At 37.2% G+C, this 19,377-nt stretch overlaps 1 protein-coding gene across 1 annotated transcript in view; it reads left to right on the top strand.

The window, feature by feature from the left end:
- The window catches only part of LOC150081809 (RILP-like protein 1), a 96,906-nt gene that overhangs the window by 52,369 nt on the left and 25,160 nt on the right, over positions 1-19,377 (top strand). Inside the window, exon 5 of the mRNA XM_090380325.1 lies at positions 14,449-14,624. Coding sequence (XP_090236451.1) covers positions 14,449-14,624 — 176 coding nt within the window. The remainder of the gene's footprint in view (positions 1-14,448; positions 14,625-19,377) is intronic.

Genomic DNA, 19,377 nt, shown 5'->3' with positions numbered 1-19,377 from the left:
TCAGAAGCATGCAAAATTATGCCTGTATGAAGATGTAGATGAAGCTGTTTTCATATGGGTGAAGTTGATTCAAGACCAAAACATGCCGATATCAGGGCCATTAATAAAAGAAAAGGCTATGGAGTAAGCATCTTTTCTGGGGCATAAAACATTCCAAGCCTGTTCTGGTTATCTGGATAAATTTAAAAGGCATCCATGACTTACTCAAAAAAGTTATTTCTGGTGAAAGTGAAGTCTTAATCAAAGAAGACTGTACCCATTAGAAAGGAAAAAGAACAGTTGAAAAACATTATGGAACTCAAAGACATCCAATGTTGATGAAACAGGTCTGTTTTTTAAATATTTGCTGAAGAAGACAATGATTTTTAAAGGTGATAAATGTTTAGGTGGTAAAAAAAAGTAAGGAGAGAATTACAGTCTTGGTTTGCGCAAATATGGCTGGTAGTGAAAAACTGAAGCTTTTGGTAATAGGCAAAAGTCCTTGAGGTTTTCCCAGACATTCTCTCAGATATGCCAGACAAGCTGTACTTGCTACCTGGAAGTCTGAAACGCTGATGGAACTGATATTCGAGTGACACTCAAGTCAAGTGGACCCAATTTTGGCGAAGTCCGGACGGTCTGTGACAGCCAAATCCTCTGCTTGCACCATCACGATGGTGAGACTGTTAGTAATCCTGGGTATAACCTCCATGCACAAGTACAAGGTGGGTAACCACCCAGGTGTAAACCAACGTAAGCAGGGGTCGAGGTGTGGTGCCCACACCACATGGAGGAACGCCGCCCCCTCTACGTTACCAGGCAGTACTAGGTGGTAGATGACTCTCATCAACCGGTGCAATACCACCACTTTGCTTATTGTAGGCTTGAAGTGGTGGAACCCATGTTTAGTCTCAAGAGCTAAGTTCCGGTCAACCCTTCCCTATCTCTTCCATCATGCAGTATGATTGATGACTTTTGAGGTTATGATGAACGTCGTGGCGAGATCCAATATTCCTTACATTTCGAGGGTACAGCTCTAAACGGTGTTTGCAGGCCGGCCGCTAATTAGTACACCGGACGGAACCTATTGGTAACTCTCTAGGAGGCTTCTGGATCAGCTAGTGTATAATCTTGCTACCTCTACTTTCCCAGATAATGACTGGAGGGAGTCTGAGTAGTGTGTATGCGGGAGCATTGTCGAGGCCACGTTATGTCAAGGATCTGGGTATATTCTTACCATGTGTACGCCATATCCAAAAATTTCATTATTTCATACAGCATGTCCCACCCACTTTTCCTTACCATTGAATACACCATGAATTGTCAAACTAATAGAGCAAGCTTATCTGCGAAAAGATCTAAACCTCCCAAGTACTTCCTAATTCATTTCACAAATATACGTGGTCTCAGTTCTAATCTCAACGATGTCTATTTCCACTTGCAGTCTGCCAAACCCCATGTACTTTTTCTGACAGAATCTCAGTTATCGGTTGATTCAACTACTGCTCATCTCAGATGCCCAAATTATTTGCTGTATGATTCCTTTCGCCTCAAACGTGGTACTTGTGCATATGTCCGTTCTGATATTCCCTGTCAGAGACTCGGCAGTTTGGAATCTCCTCTCTTTGATCTTCTCTGGCTTAAAATCTCTCTACCTTATTGTGTCAAATTCATCTGTTGTCTCTACCGTTCTCCGAACTCCACTAATCACTTGGAGCTCTTTGACTTCCTCTCTTTGCAACTTGACTTTCTCCAATCCAACTTTCCTAACAGTGAGGTAATTTTCCTTGGTGATTTTAATGTTCACAATTCCAGCTGGCTTCCATTTTCTAGTCACACCGACCCAGCTGGTCGAGATACTGAGGCTTTTGCAATTACTAATGACCTTGCACAGGTTGTTCATTTACCTACAAGAATACCGGACAATCCTAATCATACAGCCAATACGCTTGATCTTTTTCTCACAAACAACCCTTCTAAGTACATGGTCGAAGTAAGAGGTCCTTTAGGCACTTCAGATCACAACTTGGTGATTGTCTCTTCTCCAATGGAACCTTTATCTCATGGCTATTCCCAACCTCGTGTTGTTTGGCAATACAAGAATGCAAAATGGGATGACCTGCGAGATTTCTTTTCTTCTTTTCCTTGGTCGGATTACTGTTTCAAAACTTCTGATGTCAACGTTTGCTCAGATCGTGTGAGTGAAATTATTCTTGCAGGAATGGAATCCTTTATCCCACACTCCACTTTTAAATCTCGTCCTTTATCTAAACCTTGGTTTTCCAATAAATGTGCTAAGGCTGTTCAAGAGAAGAATGTTGCATATCGTAATTGGCTTGTTTCTAATTCTTCAGTTTCATTTTCTGCCTACACCAAAGCTCGCAACAATTGTAAAGCAGTTATTAATCAGTCCAAACTAGAGTTTAAACAGGCTAAGAGTAGAAAACTTGCTTCTTGCCCTAATGGTAGCCGAGCATTCTGGTCTTTTGCCAAAGCTATTGGCTGCAACTTTTGCCCATCTCTGCTCCCACCTCTGTCTAAACCAGATGGTACTGTTGTCACTTCGGCCAAAAATAAAGCTGACCTGCTAGCATCCCATTTTTCTTCCAAATCATGTATTAACGATCTTGGTAAAACACCTCCCACCATTCGTAACACGTTCCATTCAATGCCTCCTGTGGTCTTCCGTCAAAAGGAAGTCAGAGGGATTTTGACGAATCTAAATGCTAAGAAAGCTCCAGGTCCCGATGGTATTTCTCCACTTGTTCTCAAAACCTGTGCTCCTGAACTTATTCCTATTCTTTGCCGCTTTTTTCACTTTCTTATTCCAAAGGTGTTTTTCCTTCTGCTTGGAAATTTGCTCATATCCAGCCAGTTCCTAAAAAGGGTGACAAATCCCTCCCATCCAATTATTGTCCCATTGCAATTACTTCTACTCTTTCTAAATTAATGGAGAAATCAATTAACCGCCAACTCTTAAACTACCTAGAAACCTTCCGTCTGATCAACGATCACCGGTATGGATTCCGTCAGTGTCGATCCACTGGAGATATTCTGGCTTATGTTACCCATTTATGGACTAATTCAATGGAAAGGTTCGGCGAAACACAAGTAGTTGCTCTTGACATCTCAAAGGCTTTTGATCGTGTTTGGCATAAAGGTCTTCTAAACAAACTTCCATCTTATGGTTTGCCAACTGTTTTTAGTAATTGATTATCCAGTTTTCTCTCTGATCGCTCACTGAGGGTGATGGTAGATGGCTCTCTGTCTTCTAACTTCTCCACTAATGCCGGTGTCCCCAAGGTTCAGTTCTTTCCCCCCCTCTCTTTTTCTCTTGTATATTTATGACCTTCTTCCATTGACTGGAAATCCTATCCATAGTTTTGCCAATGATAGCACATTGCATTCCACTTTCCATTTTGATAAACCTTGTCCTGCTCGATCAGCTTCAACTTCTCAAAAATCTGCTACTAATTCCTTAAATACCAATCTTCAGATAAATCTCCAGTAGGGCAAAGACAACTTAGTTGATTTCAACCCTTCTGAAACTCAGTCTTGTCTTATATCTCGCAAAAAGGAGTCTTCTGCTCCTGTGCTTATCTTTAGTGAACTCCGATTTCTAGGCAAAAGGATATCTCTTTTGGGGATTACCCTGACTTCTAATCTCTCTTGGCAAAATATTGCTTCCTCTGTATCTAAAAAACTTGGTTTTCTCTTTCGCTCTCGGCGTTATTTTTCTTCCAAACAGCTGCTCACTCTGTATAAATCGCGAATCCGCCCTGCCATGGAATATTGTTCCCACATCTGGGGTGGTTCCCCCAAAACCTCTCTCAGGCTTCTTGATTCCATTCAGAATAGGGCAGTTGGGTTAATTAATGATTCATCTCTAACAGAGTCTCTCCGCTCGCTGTCTCATAGACGTACTGTTTCTGCTGCATGCCTCTTCTACAGATATTTCCATGGGAATTGTTCTTGTGAATTGGCTTCTATAATTCCCGCTCTCTCTTTCAAAACAGTCTGAACACGTGCCGCCACCAGCCAACATCCATTTACTGTCCAACTTCAAACTCACAGTACCAACTTTTCATATTCCTCGTTTATTCATTCAACTGCCGTTTTCTAGAACAACCTTCCTTCATACGTATTTCCTGAAAATTACAGTCTACAGAAGTTCAAGTCCAGTGTCAACAAATATCTTCTTTCGTCTTCTCAAACTCCAACCCGAACACGGTACTAAGTACTATAGGTTCTAAAACCTCTCATGTTTGGTGTTTACATATATAAAAAAAAAAAAAAAAAGTAAACAACCCCGATGTTTCAAAGGAATAAAGTTGTTAGAGTTGGAGTACAACTAAAGCAAAAAATCTTGGAAGAGAAGTGAAATTTTTGAACAGTAGATTTTAAATTTAAATATGATGAAAGAAAACAGAAAAATCATGTTGATGGTCGACAACTGCCCTGCCCACCTTGGATCATTAGTAAAATTCTTAAATGTAATGCAGAGTGGTTGCAGGACAGGAGGAAGGGGGTTTGACTAATGATTACTGTTCAAATTGGGCTAATGTTAAGTGGGGTCCTGAACGATACAATCAGTTCTGGAACTACTGTTTTTTGATTTTCTTGAATGACTTTGAAACAGGGTGTTGGCATCAACACCCTGTTTCAACACCCTTTGAAACAGGGTGTTGATGCCAAAATCTGCAGATAGTGTGAAGATATGGAGAGTGGTTAATGATCAGCACCAAACAGTGCTCCTTTGGGGTGACTTGGATTTGCTTCAAGGACGGTCATAAAAGCTGTATTTTAATTCGGCAAAATATAAGGTCTTATACTTGGGAATAGCAACCCCAAAATAAATAATGTACACTTTGGTGAAGTTGATTTTTTAAAAAAAAGTAAATGATGAAAGGAATCTGGGGATTATAATATAAGCAGAGATGAAGTTCTCTGAGCAGTATAGATGGGTGGCAAGGAGAGTCCTTTGTGCCCTCTTGATCTGTGCCATCTCGATCTTCAGATATTTGCTTGCAGAGATAGGTAGGTCATAATCCCACTGCATAAGGTAGTTGTAAAACCATGATTGAAATACTGTGGCCAAGTATAGAGACCTTGTCTAAAAAAGTCATTGAGCTTCTTGAAAGGTTTCAGAGACAAGCAACCTGGTGAGATCTGTGCCTATGAGAAAAGGCTTTGAATGTGTGGGATACAGAAAGGTCACTGTTGCACCGTAGAGGAAACTTGATTTGGATCTGTAAGGCTCAGAGAGGAGATAGTAAAATGAGTGAAAGCAAAATTTTCATGTTGTAAATAACTTCAGGAGGAATAATTTTTAATTATAAGGAAAGTGGAGATCGTAGAAAGTTTTCATTTTGCCAGCTTGTTGTTGGAATAAGTTTTCTCTGTGGATAGTTGAGGCCAAAATTCAATGGTCATCTAGATTATTGTCTGTGTGAGGAGGAAACCTGGGTAGTTTTTATTTATTTTTTATTTTTTTGGCTGGTGTAGCAAAAGCCCAAGGCATCCTTGCACCTTATGGCTAATCCTAATACAATAAACTCTGTAAAATAGGGCACTCTATTGGAATTCTTTAAAAATCTAGCACATTTTACAAAAAAAAAAAAAAAAAAAAATCACCATTCTGAAAATATTAAGAAATCATGCAAAAAAAAGGACATTTCTGTATAAGATGCTTGCAGGACTGTCTTGACCTTTAATCTGTTTTTACAGCCACCAGGATTTAAATTTTTTTTGTAATGAGTTATCCTGGTACTGCACTACTTTCAAACAGATAACCGCTCGAAAAGGATAATTGACCATTCGTTTAAAAGATGTGAATGCTATGGCAGCCTTTTTCAGGACTGGTTGGTCCCTCATTAGATCACAGGTGGTCCCTAGTGGCAAACAAAACAAAACAGTGTAAAGAAGCTTTCCAATCTTTGCTGCCATATGGTGTATGAAATCAGTTACCAGGACAACTCATTACAAAGGCAAGTTCTTTGAGAATTAAGATGTTGCATTATCTATGTAGTTTAAAATCTTCTGTCTGCAAAAACAAATAAAAAGGCAAAATAGAAACATTTATTGATATGTGCCTCTCAAAATCTGCTCAATCTAAATCGGCACCTTTCAGTCCCGGAGGATGCTGTATTTAAAAGAGTTTACTGTAGTAAAGCAGTCGCAAAAGAGAGGTGACCATTTCAAAATACAGTAGAAGCTCCCTTGTCCAATGTAATTGGAACCAGTAATTGGTCAGTTAATTGAAAGGTCTATTAAAGCAGAGAATCATAAAAAAGATCATATGGAACATCACATTTTTTTTATAAACTTGGGAAAATCTTTAAAATCTAATGAAATGCTTAAACAGTGTTTTTTGATGATGCTGTGGATAGAACACAAACTTTTCAATGGTATTCTTTTCCAAGGTAGCCAAACTTTGGTTGAGAATTTTGAGCACTCAGGTCATCTATTGTCAAGTTGGGCTGCTGAAAATGTTGAAAAAGTGCATCAAGTCATCCGTGAGGACAGATGGTGTATGATTAATGAAATCTGCCACATTCTAGGCCTATTGGACAGTATACACCGACACATATTAACTGAAAATTTAAACATGAGGCAGATAGCTGCAAAATTTGTGCCTCATTTCCTGAGTGATGAATTGCAATAGACCCAGCTTTTGGTCTTCAGGTAACTGCACACACAGTCTGGAAAAGCTAGAAACTTCCTTTCTGAGGTCATAATTGGTATGAAAGTTGGGTTTATGGTTATGACCCAGAAAAAAAAAAAGCTGTTCTCCCAGTGGAAAAAGTCCATTTTCATATTCAAAAAAGGCAAGGCAGGTCAGACCAAACAGCAAGAGTATGCTGATTGTTTTCTTCAACACTGAGGGAATAATTCATCAGAACTTCCTTCTGCAAGGCCAAACTATACATTACCAGCTCTATATCAGGATCCTGAGACATTTGAGGGAGGATGTCAAAAAAAAAAAAATGCCCAGACATGTGGTACACTCAGGATTGGCTTGTGCATCTTAACAGTGTTTTAGTTCACATTGCTTTGTCAGTTCAGCAGGTTTTAGCCAAGAACAAAATGATGTCCCCAGTGACTTTTTCCTGTTTCTCAAAATGAAAATCCAATTAAAAGGATGAAGATTAGAAGACATCACAGAGATTCAATCTGAATTGCTGAAAGCATTAGACAGCATTACAAAACAGGAGTTCCAGAGATTTCAGTGGTTCAAGAAGTGATCCAGTGACTCCATTATTTTCTGTGGAATAAAAGTCAAGCTAACAGGTCTGTAATTGTTTATGTAATTACAGACCTTTTGTTTCCCCTTACCTTTTATAATTACCTTTTATTTCACCTTTGTGAATTGGAAATGCATTTGCACATCTCCTGTCCATAGAGACTTCCCCTGAATCCAAGAATACTTTTGTAATTATGGCTAAAGGTTTTTTACCTCATTTGTGGCCTTCCTTAATATAATTGGATAAATCCTGTCCATCCCAGGTGCCTCTTTTTATGTTTAGCTTCAATAGTTTCTTTTCACTTTATTCTCTCAGTTATCACAAAATCATTTATTTAGAAGGTAGGGGGATGCATGATAATGGTCCACTAAACATGAATGGTTTAACTGTTGATTATTCAGTTCACCAGTAACCTGTGCTGGATCATCAACAGTTAAACTATTCATGTTTAGTGGACCATTATCATGCATCCCCCTACCTTCTAGTGCTTAAGTAAAAATGGCTTTGTTTTGCTTTTCTGTATTTTTTGTCAGTCTTCTCTTACTCTGTCTTAGCTTGCCTAACCTCCTTTGTGACTTGATTTCAGTTTATATACTATAGGCATCTCTATCACCTGATAATTTATATGCATTCCATGCATTTTTATTCTCTGCCATAAGTCTCATAATCTGACATCCATTTAGGTCTCAGCCTTGAACGATATCTCTTAGTTGGTATAAAAAGTCTAATAGTTTCTATAATTACTTCCCTGAATGCTTCCCATGAAGAATTTTCTGTTTGTAACATCATCAAAATAGGCTCACTGCATAGAAAGTAATAACTGTCTGAGACAATTATAACTTTCATGAAAGCTTTACCAAATTGAATAGGTACTTTGCACCAATCTTTATATATTAAAGGCTCTTTAGAGTGAGGAGAGTCTGTGCAAGTGAGGCTTAGCTGCTTGAAATTAGTTAGTGATATTCAAATTGAAAATGATTGTATGTTAAGAAAATTTGCATACCTTTTAGGCAATTAAGGCCTTAGGTTTATGGAATATACCCATTCATTTTGAGGGAGGTAGTGAGAGAGTGCATGGGAGCATTAAGATTATTTATGAGGGCATCATTGGACTTAAGAGAGTTTCCTTGAATTGTTGATATATTGCTATTACATATAGGCAGTTCTAAATGGATGACTAAAGAATGGTTAGTCTGACTTCTGTGGTTCTCTGGAGGCATTGATAAAGAATGCACTAAGGGACATTGAGATAAAAATTAATTCTGAAGGACAACATGGTTTTGTTAAGGGAAAATCATGTTTAACTAAATCTGCTCAGTTATTTGGAGACATATCTTGAACTGGTGTGGGAAATAATTTCTGTGTTGCTTAAGTGGCATGGTACATAGTAATGTAAAACTTGTCAGAAGAGGAATAAAGCACTTTAATCTATGTTAGAATATCTATTTATTTCCATGTTGGAATTTACACACAGATAGGAATCATTTGGAAAAATAAATAGATATTGTAACTTGGTTGGAGTGTTTTATTCCTCCCTTGAAAAATAATTTCCACATTGTTTATTTGGATTTTAGCAAAGCATTTGACTCTTGCCTGAGAAGTTACTGTGTAAGCTGGAACATGTTGGATTGTAGGTAAGATTCTCAGAGGGATTGCAGGGTGGCAGGAGCCTGAGGATTGTGATTAATGGTTACTCTTCAGATTAGTCTAATGCAGCGTTTCCCAAACTGTGTTCCGCGAAAAATCGTAATTAATAATTAAAAAAATAAAATAAATAAATTTTGCATATTTGTAGCGTACACCACTTTTGTATCATTATAATATTTAACATAATTTTTTTTTCAGTTATTAATATACTGGCATGGACTAATAATCAAATAGACCACACAATATGCCATTTGTATGCGATTAGCTGGGAGTACACGGGTTAAGGAAAGGGGGAAGTGAACCGATATCATAACTAAACTCACTTCCTTTTATTTTATTTTTTTGATAATTATTAGTATTTTGAAATATTATTATTAAAATATGTGACCATGGATTTGTGGTTGAAAAAAGGAACCTGAAAATGAGAAGCAAAGTACTTCTAGTAGTGTAACTGTGGTCGATGAAAACGAACACAATATTGTCACACTTCAAAGTGAGGATGAACAATCACAGCCTTTTGTCCCCCAAAAATCTGAAGTGAAAAAACAGGAGCAAACTAATAAGACCAAAACGAAAGTATGATTTTTTGAGTTATTTGAATCTCGGCTCTACATGTATTGGAAATAAAGATGCTCCTGGTGCACAGTGCATCATATGTAATAAAATATTAGCAAACAGTTCTTTGGCTCCCGCAAAACTTGTTTCGTAAGTGTTCCATGAATATGTTGTGAGATGAAAAGTGTTCAGTGACTAAAAAGGTTTGGGAAATGCTGGTCTAATGTTTGAAGTGGGGTTCACTAAAGGATTAGTTCTGGAACTATAATTTTCTGATTTTCTTACATGATATCAATGAAGGGATAGAGGATATAATAACAAAATTTGCAGATAATGTGAATATTTGAGGAGTGTCTAGTGATCAGCACCAAGCAGCACTTCAGGATGACTTGAATAGATTTCAAGAATGTCAGAAAAGTGTCAGCTGTATTTTAATGCAGCAGAATTTCAGTCTTACACTTGAGGAATATCAACCCCATAATAACTTATACACTTTGTGTGGGGCTGAATTAAAAACAATAGAGAAAGAAAATATTTGGGAGTTATGATTCAGACAGGCATGAAGTTCTAGAGACTGGTGACCAGAAAAGCCCATGGCATCCTATTGATGATTTATTGAATATTTGTTTGTAGAGACAGGGAGGTGTAATGCAATTGTATAACAGCACTTGGGAATTGTTTGGAACTGTTTTCAAGTGTAGAGACTACTCCTAAAAAAATATCAAGTTTCTTGAAAGGGTCCAGAAATGGGGCAACCCATTTTATGAGATTTGAGAAAGGTCACCGATATGACCAGTAGTGGGATTCAAATAATTTAACAACCGGTTCACTGCCCTAATGACCGCAAGAACAATAAAAGAGATCTTTTATTGTGATTTTTTTTTTTTTTTTTGGCTGATGTTGCATAAGCTCATACACTTGCTTTCTTGCATCACATGCCACTACTACTGCTAGGTCCACAAAACTAGATTATGTTATAAGAAAGAGTTTTAAAATATTAATGAAAAAATATTAAATAATACCTGACAAAAAAACAATAAAACTGTTATTTAAGATATTTCCATATTGCTTCTTGATTGGCATCCTCACTTGCAATTTTCTTCGCTTTTATCTGACCACCATTGGCTGAGTGATTTATCCTTAACCATCTTCACTGTAGGAGTAGGATCCCTTCCTTTAGAGATAGGCCGATTAGACTAATAGTCATTGTGTTTGGAATATTAGAAACAGTTAGGCGACTTCTATGAACATATTATGTTCACCTTTGAAAAACCCCTTTCTGCTTCTGCTGAACTTACAGCAACTGTTCTGACAGTATTTTTAGCTCTTTGAACACTTTCAGGAATTGCATAATTCTGGGAATTTTTTAAAATGTTTTCCACAAAATCTCGATAATCATTAATATCAATTTGGTAAATAAAAATGTCATTAAATACGAGCAATTGTTCTTCAACTGCTTTCCATGGAATTAGTACTTCTTCAATATTCCAGTAATCTGGCTCCAAAAAAATTGAGAAATTGTAATTTATTCCTATCTTGAAATTGGTTACAACTTGCTTTTAAACATTCACAATCCATTAGTCTTTTTTTAAATTTTGTTACGATGTTTTCTAAAAGTCTTTCCTGAGGAAGCTCGAGAAATCGATGTTTTTCTACAAATTTTATATTTTTGAAGGTTTCTGAAGTAATTAATTCATCAACTTTTTTTTTCGTATGGACCTTTTTCCTTTCCAAACATTTGAAATGCTTTAATAGATCTTATCACAAGTTTTTCAGCATTTATTATGTCTATATTTCTTGCTTGCAGTGCATTTGAAAGAAAAGAAGAGAAATTTCGTTTAAAATATCAATCATCAATGCCAAATCAGTTATAAAATATATATTTTCAAGATGAGCAGCCATACCTAAGTATTTTTTATTTGAATAAAAATAGTGCTGTGGCACTGGATAAGCACGCCACACAGCTAGGGTTGACCTTAAACTACAGGCAGCCCATCTTGGTCTGTTTATTTTTTGTTTGTTTGTTATTTGGTTTTTAGGAGCATTAGCAGCTAAGGCCATATTGCTCCGGGGATATGCAGTGGTCATTCCCTGACCTTTCCGCATCCTCCGTATATGGTGGTCACGGATTCGAACCCCGGTCTCATCAAGAAGCGTGTGCTATGCACTGCTGTTCCTGCCCACCTGGCTTCGGAGACGCCACCCCATCTTGGTCCCAAAACTCTACCAATCTTTTTAAAATTTCAATTTCAAGTTGTTCGGATATTTTGGAAAGTTCAATTTGGTTCCTATTGGATTGATGAAAAATAGTATATATCTTATCAATAAATATTTTAAAATGATTTACTTGCTTTATTTCCTTTATCGTATCATCTAAAACAAGATGGAGGCAATGATTTAAACAGTGCCATATTATTATGTTTGGAAACTTTTGCAATCCTATTGCTCACTCCAGATTTTCTCTCAAGCATAATGCTGGCACCATCGTAGCAAAATCCTATTAAATTTTTTTATAGGTAGTTCTTAGTAAGCCCAACATTATTTAAACTTTCCAAAACTGAAGAACATATTGTCTCTGCATCTTGTTTTTCCAATTCAACTAGTTCAATGAAAATTGTTGGTGATGTAACTGAATCCTCAACTTTTAAGAAAAGTATAATAACTAGTTTGCAGAATATCGCTGAAGCTTCGTCAATAATCAAACATATTTTCAGATTATTTTCAATAATTTTATTAAATATTTCTTTTTTAATTTCTTTTGCAATGAAATCAACTGCTTTCACAGCAGTTTTACGAGAATGTAATTCTATTCCCATATCTAATCCATTTTTAATTTGCACTTCTGTCTCATCTTCTATGTCTGAAAATGGGTTACATCTTTTTGCCAGGCTGTAAACTGTATTAAATACTCTACAAGTAGCACTTAAATATTTTTCATTCATCGTATCTCTTACTTTTGTTATTGAATCCTGCTCACATTGTTTTAAGTTCTCTTTACAAATGTTATGAGCTTTTGATGAAAAATGTTCTTTCATTTTTTTCCCTTAGAGAAGTTTGTTGTACCTCTTTATTTTTTCCCTGATGCCTCAATCTGAAAACATTTCCATTCTTTTGACACATGAACACTTTTCTCTTTTATAAAGTCATATTTTGCACAATACCTGCAACCTAACTTTTTGTTAAAAATTACCAGTCCGTCGTATTTTTCTGTGTTATATTGTTGCACTGTCCGGCATTCAGGAAGATTATTTTCAATTTTGGAGTTGTTATCGTTTTTTATTTCAATAATTGACATGCTGCTTTCTTCAAGTTGGAGTGGTTGTGCTTGTGACTGTTTTGCACCATCCAAGGCCAATTCTGATACAACGAATTCTGATTTTGGTTTCTTATTGAAAAAATCTGTCAAACTCTGTTGCCTTTTCATCCTTTTAAGGGCTACTGCAAAAAATTTTTAAAATATTAAATTTTAATATATTATAGAGCAGGAGCGGATATGTGCCTATATATTTGAATATTTTTACTGGTTCTGTCCACGTGTGGTCATATCATAAACTTTTATAAACAAAGCACTGTGCTTATGCCATTGATAAACATCAGTCAGAACATACAATTTTCTTCATTTTATCGATACTAAACTAAAATTTCTTGCTGAATTAATAAATGGCATAGGCCATTCCAATTAAATACGATAGAATAATGTGTACGACAAACCTGTTTGTCACGGGAAAGTTGTGATAAAAACGTCTTAATTACCATGTGCGCACTGGCATAAGGATTCCAACATGGAAGAACATTCTTCCACGGCTTCCGAAATGAGCAATAAGATAATCCTTGAAATCTGTATTTCTATTGGTTCGTTGTGTCCTAGCCTCCTATTGTTTTTATTGATCAGGGAACGGCAACGCACTCATATCTCGTGTGAATTTAGGGCGTAACACAAAGCTGAAACAAATGACAGTGTGTCACCCCTGGTTGTTTGGCACTCTCTTTACGTTATATGTTTGTTTACTTAAGTAATAAATGCGAGGGAACAAAAATGTAGCATTTCATCAAAGGTATAATGAGTTTTATGAAATGAATAAATAAATATTACAAGCATAGTTCCGTCTAATTTTTTTTCACCTATGGACGAAATGAACATTACTATGGGCACTTGGAATACGCTGTTGTGTATGTAGATGAACGTTAAAAAAGAGTAAGGAATGTAAATTTGTGATTTCCACATTGGGTGGCTGCCCAGACGCCCACCTTAGAGAGAATCGTGATCACAAGTGCCATTTTAACAACCGGTGCGAACCGGCTGAATCCCACCACTGGATATGACAAAAGATTTCGAATATTTTCTATAGAGCTTGGCAACTAGGCACCTTAGAGGAGTCCTACTGAGGTCTCTAAGGGTCCTACAGGGGAAAATAAAATGAATGAAAATGAAATTTTCACTCTTATAAGTGATTCCAGAACTGGGAGCCATAAATTCAAACTATTAGGAAAGATATTTAGATTGGATTGTTGGAAGTTTAGTTTTAGTTAGTTGTTTATACTGGAATAGTTAATAATTAGTTAATAAAATTAAAAGATGACAATAATTAGTTAATATAGTTAATCCCCAAGTTGCTGAGTAATTACTTATTCTAGTAATTAACAATTAATAGAATAAGTAATTACTCAGCAACTTTGAGAAATTCGGTGAATTAACTAGAATTAATAAGTGAATAGTTAGAGACACACTTATTTATTTAAACAAGTATTTATGAAATAAACACTTGTTTATTTTATTTATTGTTACTATTATTATTTTTGTGTTGCTGTTTATGTTCTGGCAAATTTAAACAGGGTTTTCATTCATGAATCGAACCATAAGTTATAATATTGATATGGAAAATGTGTAATAAATTCTGTGTAATACTATTTTGCATTAATATTTTTCTTCTGTGCATTTAGTGATATTATACAAGGAATGCTACTGTATATTTAGATATTTCAATATTAAGAATCTTGACTAAATGCCTACATTTTCTTTCAGAATACTGTAACTCCAGATCTGAGAGGAAAGTTGATTATAGACCTTGATGACCCTAACAGACCAAGATTTACTCTAGATGAACTCAGGCATATTTTATTTGAGCGTAATGATCTGAAAGCAAGACTGAGTGATTTAGAAGATGAAATCAATATTTACAAGGTGAAGCCACTTACAAAGTAAGTTTATCTTATATTTATATTTGTTTTCAAAGAGTACTTTTTGAAGTCTTATGGCATTTTCAGACACTTTTTTACAAATTTTTAACAAGTCATTAATGCATATTATATGCTGCAGAGAGTAGTTTCACATATAATTATGAAATGCGGTAAAATTATATTTTAAAGTTCTTTGTTCATTTTTTTTTTTTTTTTGTCCTGTTCAATTACATAATACTGGTAATGCAAAATTGTTACATTTCATGACCTGATAGAAGTTGACTAGCGTGCTGTGCTAACTTGTGCAAATTGATTACCAGAGCACAGTCACATTGCTTGGCAAATTCTTTTACGTGCAGATTCTCTTAAAAAACCCTTGCATATTTAAAGTAATGTAAACTTCTTTTAACAATAAACACAACTACAACACAAAACAAACAACCACTAACAATAATGATACACCAAATGCCCTGAGTTATTAATGATAATTACAAAAAATCAATTATCTAAATACACCTATTAAAACAAAAATTGCTAATATGAACTACACACACACACACACACACACACACTGAGTGATCACTGAATTATGACCACCCCTATGAAAACTGAATATGACCCGTTGACCACGTGAGGTACGACATCGTGCAGTTACTCAACATATGTAACATAGACAAGGTGTCATTGGTTCAGTAGGTAGTAAAATTCCAAGTATGATGGGTAAAAGGAAGGATTTATTGGACTTTGATAAAGGACAGATTGTGGGAGCTCAACGAGCTGGTGCCTCGATTTCCCAAATGGCTGAACTGGTGGGGGGTTCGAGAGCCGCCGTTGTTAAAGTGTACCAGGACTGGTATCAAAGTCTCGACGGCAAAACTGCAAAGGTCAGCGAAAAGGTTGATATTGGAAGTGAGTGCCGGGTCCGACGACTCATATAGACGAACAGGTGCAGCACTGTTGAAGAGTTGACTACCGAATACAACACAGGCCAACTTGGAACAATATCTGGCATGACCATGCATCACACGTATGGGCTATACCAGCAGACGACTCCTATGGCATCCTCTCCTAACCAAGGTTCATTGGCGTAAAAAGACTTGCCTGGTGCAAAGGAAGGATTTATCGGACTTTGATAAAGGACAGATTGTGGGAGCTCAACGAGCTGGTGCCTCGATTTCCCAAATGGCTGAACTGGTGGGGGGTTCGAGAGCCGCCGTTGTTAAAGTGTACCAGGACTGGTATCAAAGTCTCGACGGCAAAACTGCAAAGGTCAGCGAAAAGGTTGATATTGGAAGTGAGTGCCGGGTCCGACGACTCATATAGACGAACAGGTGCAGCACTGTTGAAGAGTTGACTACCGAATACAACACAGGCCAACTTGGAACAATATCTGGCATGACCATGCATCACACGTATGGGCTATACCAGCAGACGACTCCTATGGCATCCTCTCCTAACCAAGGTTCATTGGCGTAAAAAGACTTGCCTGGTGCAAAGGAAGGATTTATCGGACTTTGATAAAGGACAGATTGTGAGAGCTTGATGAGCTGGTGCCTCGATTTCCCAAATGGCTGAACTGGTGTGGAGTTCGAGAGCTGCCATTCTTAAAGTGTACCAGGACTGGTGTCAAAATGGTCAATAACCTGACGGCAAAACTGCAAAGATCAGAGACGACCCCTATGGCATCCTCTCCTAACCAAGGTTCATTGGCGTAAAAGACTTGCCTATTTCAAAGAGCACGCAAGTCAGACATTAAAAGACTGGAAGAAGGTGTGCTGGTCGGATGAGTCACGTTATTTACTCCACACTGTGGATGGTCGTGTATGGATTTGGTGTCAACAACACGAGGCTCTTCATCCATCATGCATGGTATCAAAAGTGCAGGCCAGTGGAGGCGGTTGTATGGCGTGGGGCATGTTTCACTTGCAGAACCTTGGACCCCTGGTGCATGTGGAACAACATATCACTGGTCTCTGCTATCATCAACTGCCGACGCCCCACTATGTTACACTTTTTCCCTAATGGCGATAGTGTCTTCCAAGATGACAATGTACCGAGCCATTGGGCACTTGATATGCAAGAATGGTTTGAGGAACACAGTTCTGACTTCCAGCATATGGATTGCCTCTGAATTCCCCCGATATCAATCCCATAGAGCACTTGTAGGACACTATGGAAAGGCATATCAGCCGTCTGCATACACCAGTCACCTCCATACCTGCATTGCTAGCCTCATTACACACAGCTTGGTTGGCCCTATCTCCCGAACGCTTCCGACATCTTGTTGAATCAGTGTCATGTCGGATAGCTGCTGTCTGTACTGAGGGTAAAAGGAGGACCTTTCCCGAATGATCATAATTCAGTGATCACTGTGTGTGTGTGTCAAATATAGTACTAATGAGTTAAAAACAGTGGAAATAAAGGGAAAAATAAACTGAATGTGTCAAATGCACCAAACCGTGCAAAGCATCAGCAAAGGATGCAGATGTATATATATGCATTTTATAATAAATATAAATGTAGATGAGTTACACAGAAAACCAAAAAGAAGTAATAGCCGAAACATAAAAGAAATATTTTAAGGGAAGTGACCTGTAAAATAAAATAAAATAAAATAATAGTAGCCTGGCAGCAGATAGTGGTGGATAAATTTAGCTATAGTTCAAAAAGGGGTTTATGTTCTACTATTTTTAGTCTTATTTTTACTTATTTGTTGGCAGAATTCATTTACATATAGTGATATTTCACATAATTCGGAAACTGGTGCCATCAAAGGGGGCACCATTAAATTTCTTTTAGATTTGGACTTCACTTTCTAAATTATTATTTATGAATGTTTCTCCAACAGTACTTTATTCTTGTGTTTAGTGCTGTTTTATATGTTAAATTCTTTTTCACTTGTAGGTTTCCCATACATTTAATTTAATTTTATTTTCACCCTACATGTGCAAAAACCACAACACAACATGTTGTGGTTTTTGCACATTTGCTGCCACTGATGTCTGCTTTACTACTTTGATTTTTTACTTTCATTTAATTTTATATTTATTTTTGCTGTCTATTCTTTGATTCATTTGGATATAATTTGAATTATATATATATATATATTGAGGTATTGCTCAAAACATCAAAGGCAGATATTGTTGGGATATCAGACGTGGTGTCACACAGATATAAGGGATGCAGAACTGCAATTTGGGGAGTACAACGTCTACAGAAAGGATAGACAGGATAGGAAGGGGGGGGGTTATGCTATTAGTTAAGAAACACATAAAAACCAAGGAAGTGAAGCCAGTCGACATCGCTGGACAGTGCAGTGTTGAGTCAGTTTGGTGTGACATAAGCATTGGGAGATCAAAATTGAGAGTAGGAGTGTGCAATAGGCCTAATGACTCTGATGAGTATAATAAGGAACTGTACAGGGAAATAGAGTGGGCCAGTAAATCAGAGAGTCTTATAATTGGAGATTTTAATTTCCCAGATATTGACTGGAATTTGGGGGCTGGTTACTCACACACTAGCAGGGCTTTTGTGGATTTATTGGATGATTGTTTCTACATCAGCATGTTCGGGAGGCAACTAGAGGGAGTAATACTCTTGATTTGATTATCAGCAGTGATTCTTCATGCATTAAGAATCTGCAGATAAATGAACCACTAGGTGGCAGTGATCACAGCGTGCTGAAGTGGGATTTACTGAAAGAGGTAACTACCATTAGGGGTAAAGGGAAGGGTTATTGCTTCCGTAAAGGCGACTACGATGGACTGAGACAGTATTTAAATTCTATACAGTGGGACCAACTGATGATGTTACCAACAGCAAATTCAAAATGGGAAGCATTCAAAGAACTTATCTTGGAAGCTACTAGGCTTTACATACCAACTAAGAAATATTGTTCAAGGTTTAGGCCAAAATGGATGTCAGATGAACTAATGAGGCATATGGCAGAGAAGAAAAATGCATGGGATACTTACAAATTAACACATGACACAGAAGCCTATGATAGATACAAGTTGATATGCAACCAAGTTACAAAGGAGGTTAGGCAGGCGAAGGCAGATTACGAGAAATCCTTGGCAAGGGATGCAAAGAAAAACAGCAAAGTGTTCTTTACTTATGTAAACTCTAGAAGGAAGGGGATGAATCAGATTGGTCCACTTGATATTGATGGGTCAACCGTTGATGATCCTGCTCAGGTAGCTAACAAACTAAATGAATATTTTGCATCGACATTCACACATGAGGAGTTATTCAGCGAGGGGAATGCCAGAGGTGTATTCAACTCTAGCAGTAAGCTACAGAATCTTGAAATAACTGGGAGTAAAGTGGAGGAGAAACTGTTGAAGATAAACACAAGAAAGGCACCCGGGGTGGATGGGATCTATCCAGTTATATTAAAGGAGGCAGCAAAGGAAGTAAGCAAAACCTTAGCCATAATTATGAGAGCTTCCTTGGACTCAGGGGAGGTACCCATAGACTGGAAATGTGCAAATGTGACCCCAATTCACAAAGGAGGATCAAAGGCTGACACAAGTAATTATAGACCTATGAGCTTAACTTCTGTTCCAGGAAAATTAATGGAGGCACTGGTTAAAGAAGCACTGCAGGATCATTTAGACAAGACTTCAGTTATAGCTCAGACACAGCATGGTTTTGTTAAGGGGAAGTCTTGCCTGACCAACTTGATTGGATACTATGATGCAGTCACAAAAGAACTGGATGCAGGGAATAACTTTGATATTATATACTTGGATCTTAGAAAGGCTTTTGATAC

Source organism: Mastigoproctus giganteus, chromosome 8 (assembly GCF_048544385.1).
Source record: "Mastigoproctus giganteus isolate SK-2022 chromosome 8, ASM4854438v1, whole genome shotgun sequence".
Lineage (NCBI taxonomy): Eukaryota > Metazoa > Arthropoda > Arachnida > Uropygi > Thelyphonidae > Mastigoproctus > Mastigoproctus giganteus.
This window is presented reverse-complemented; position numbering and strand designations above follow the sequence as displayed.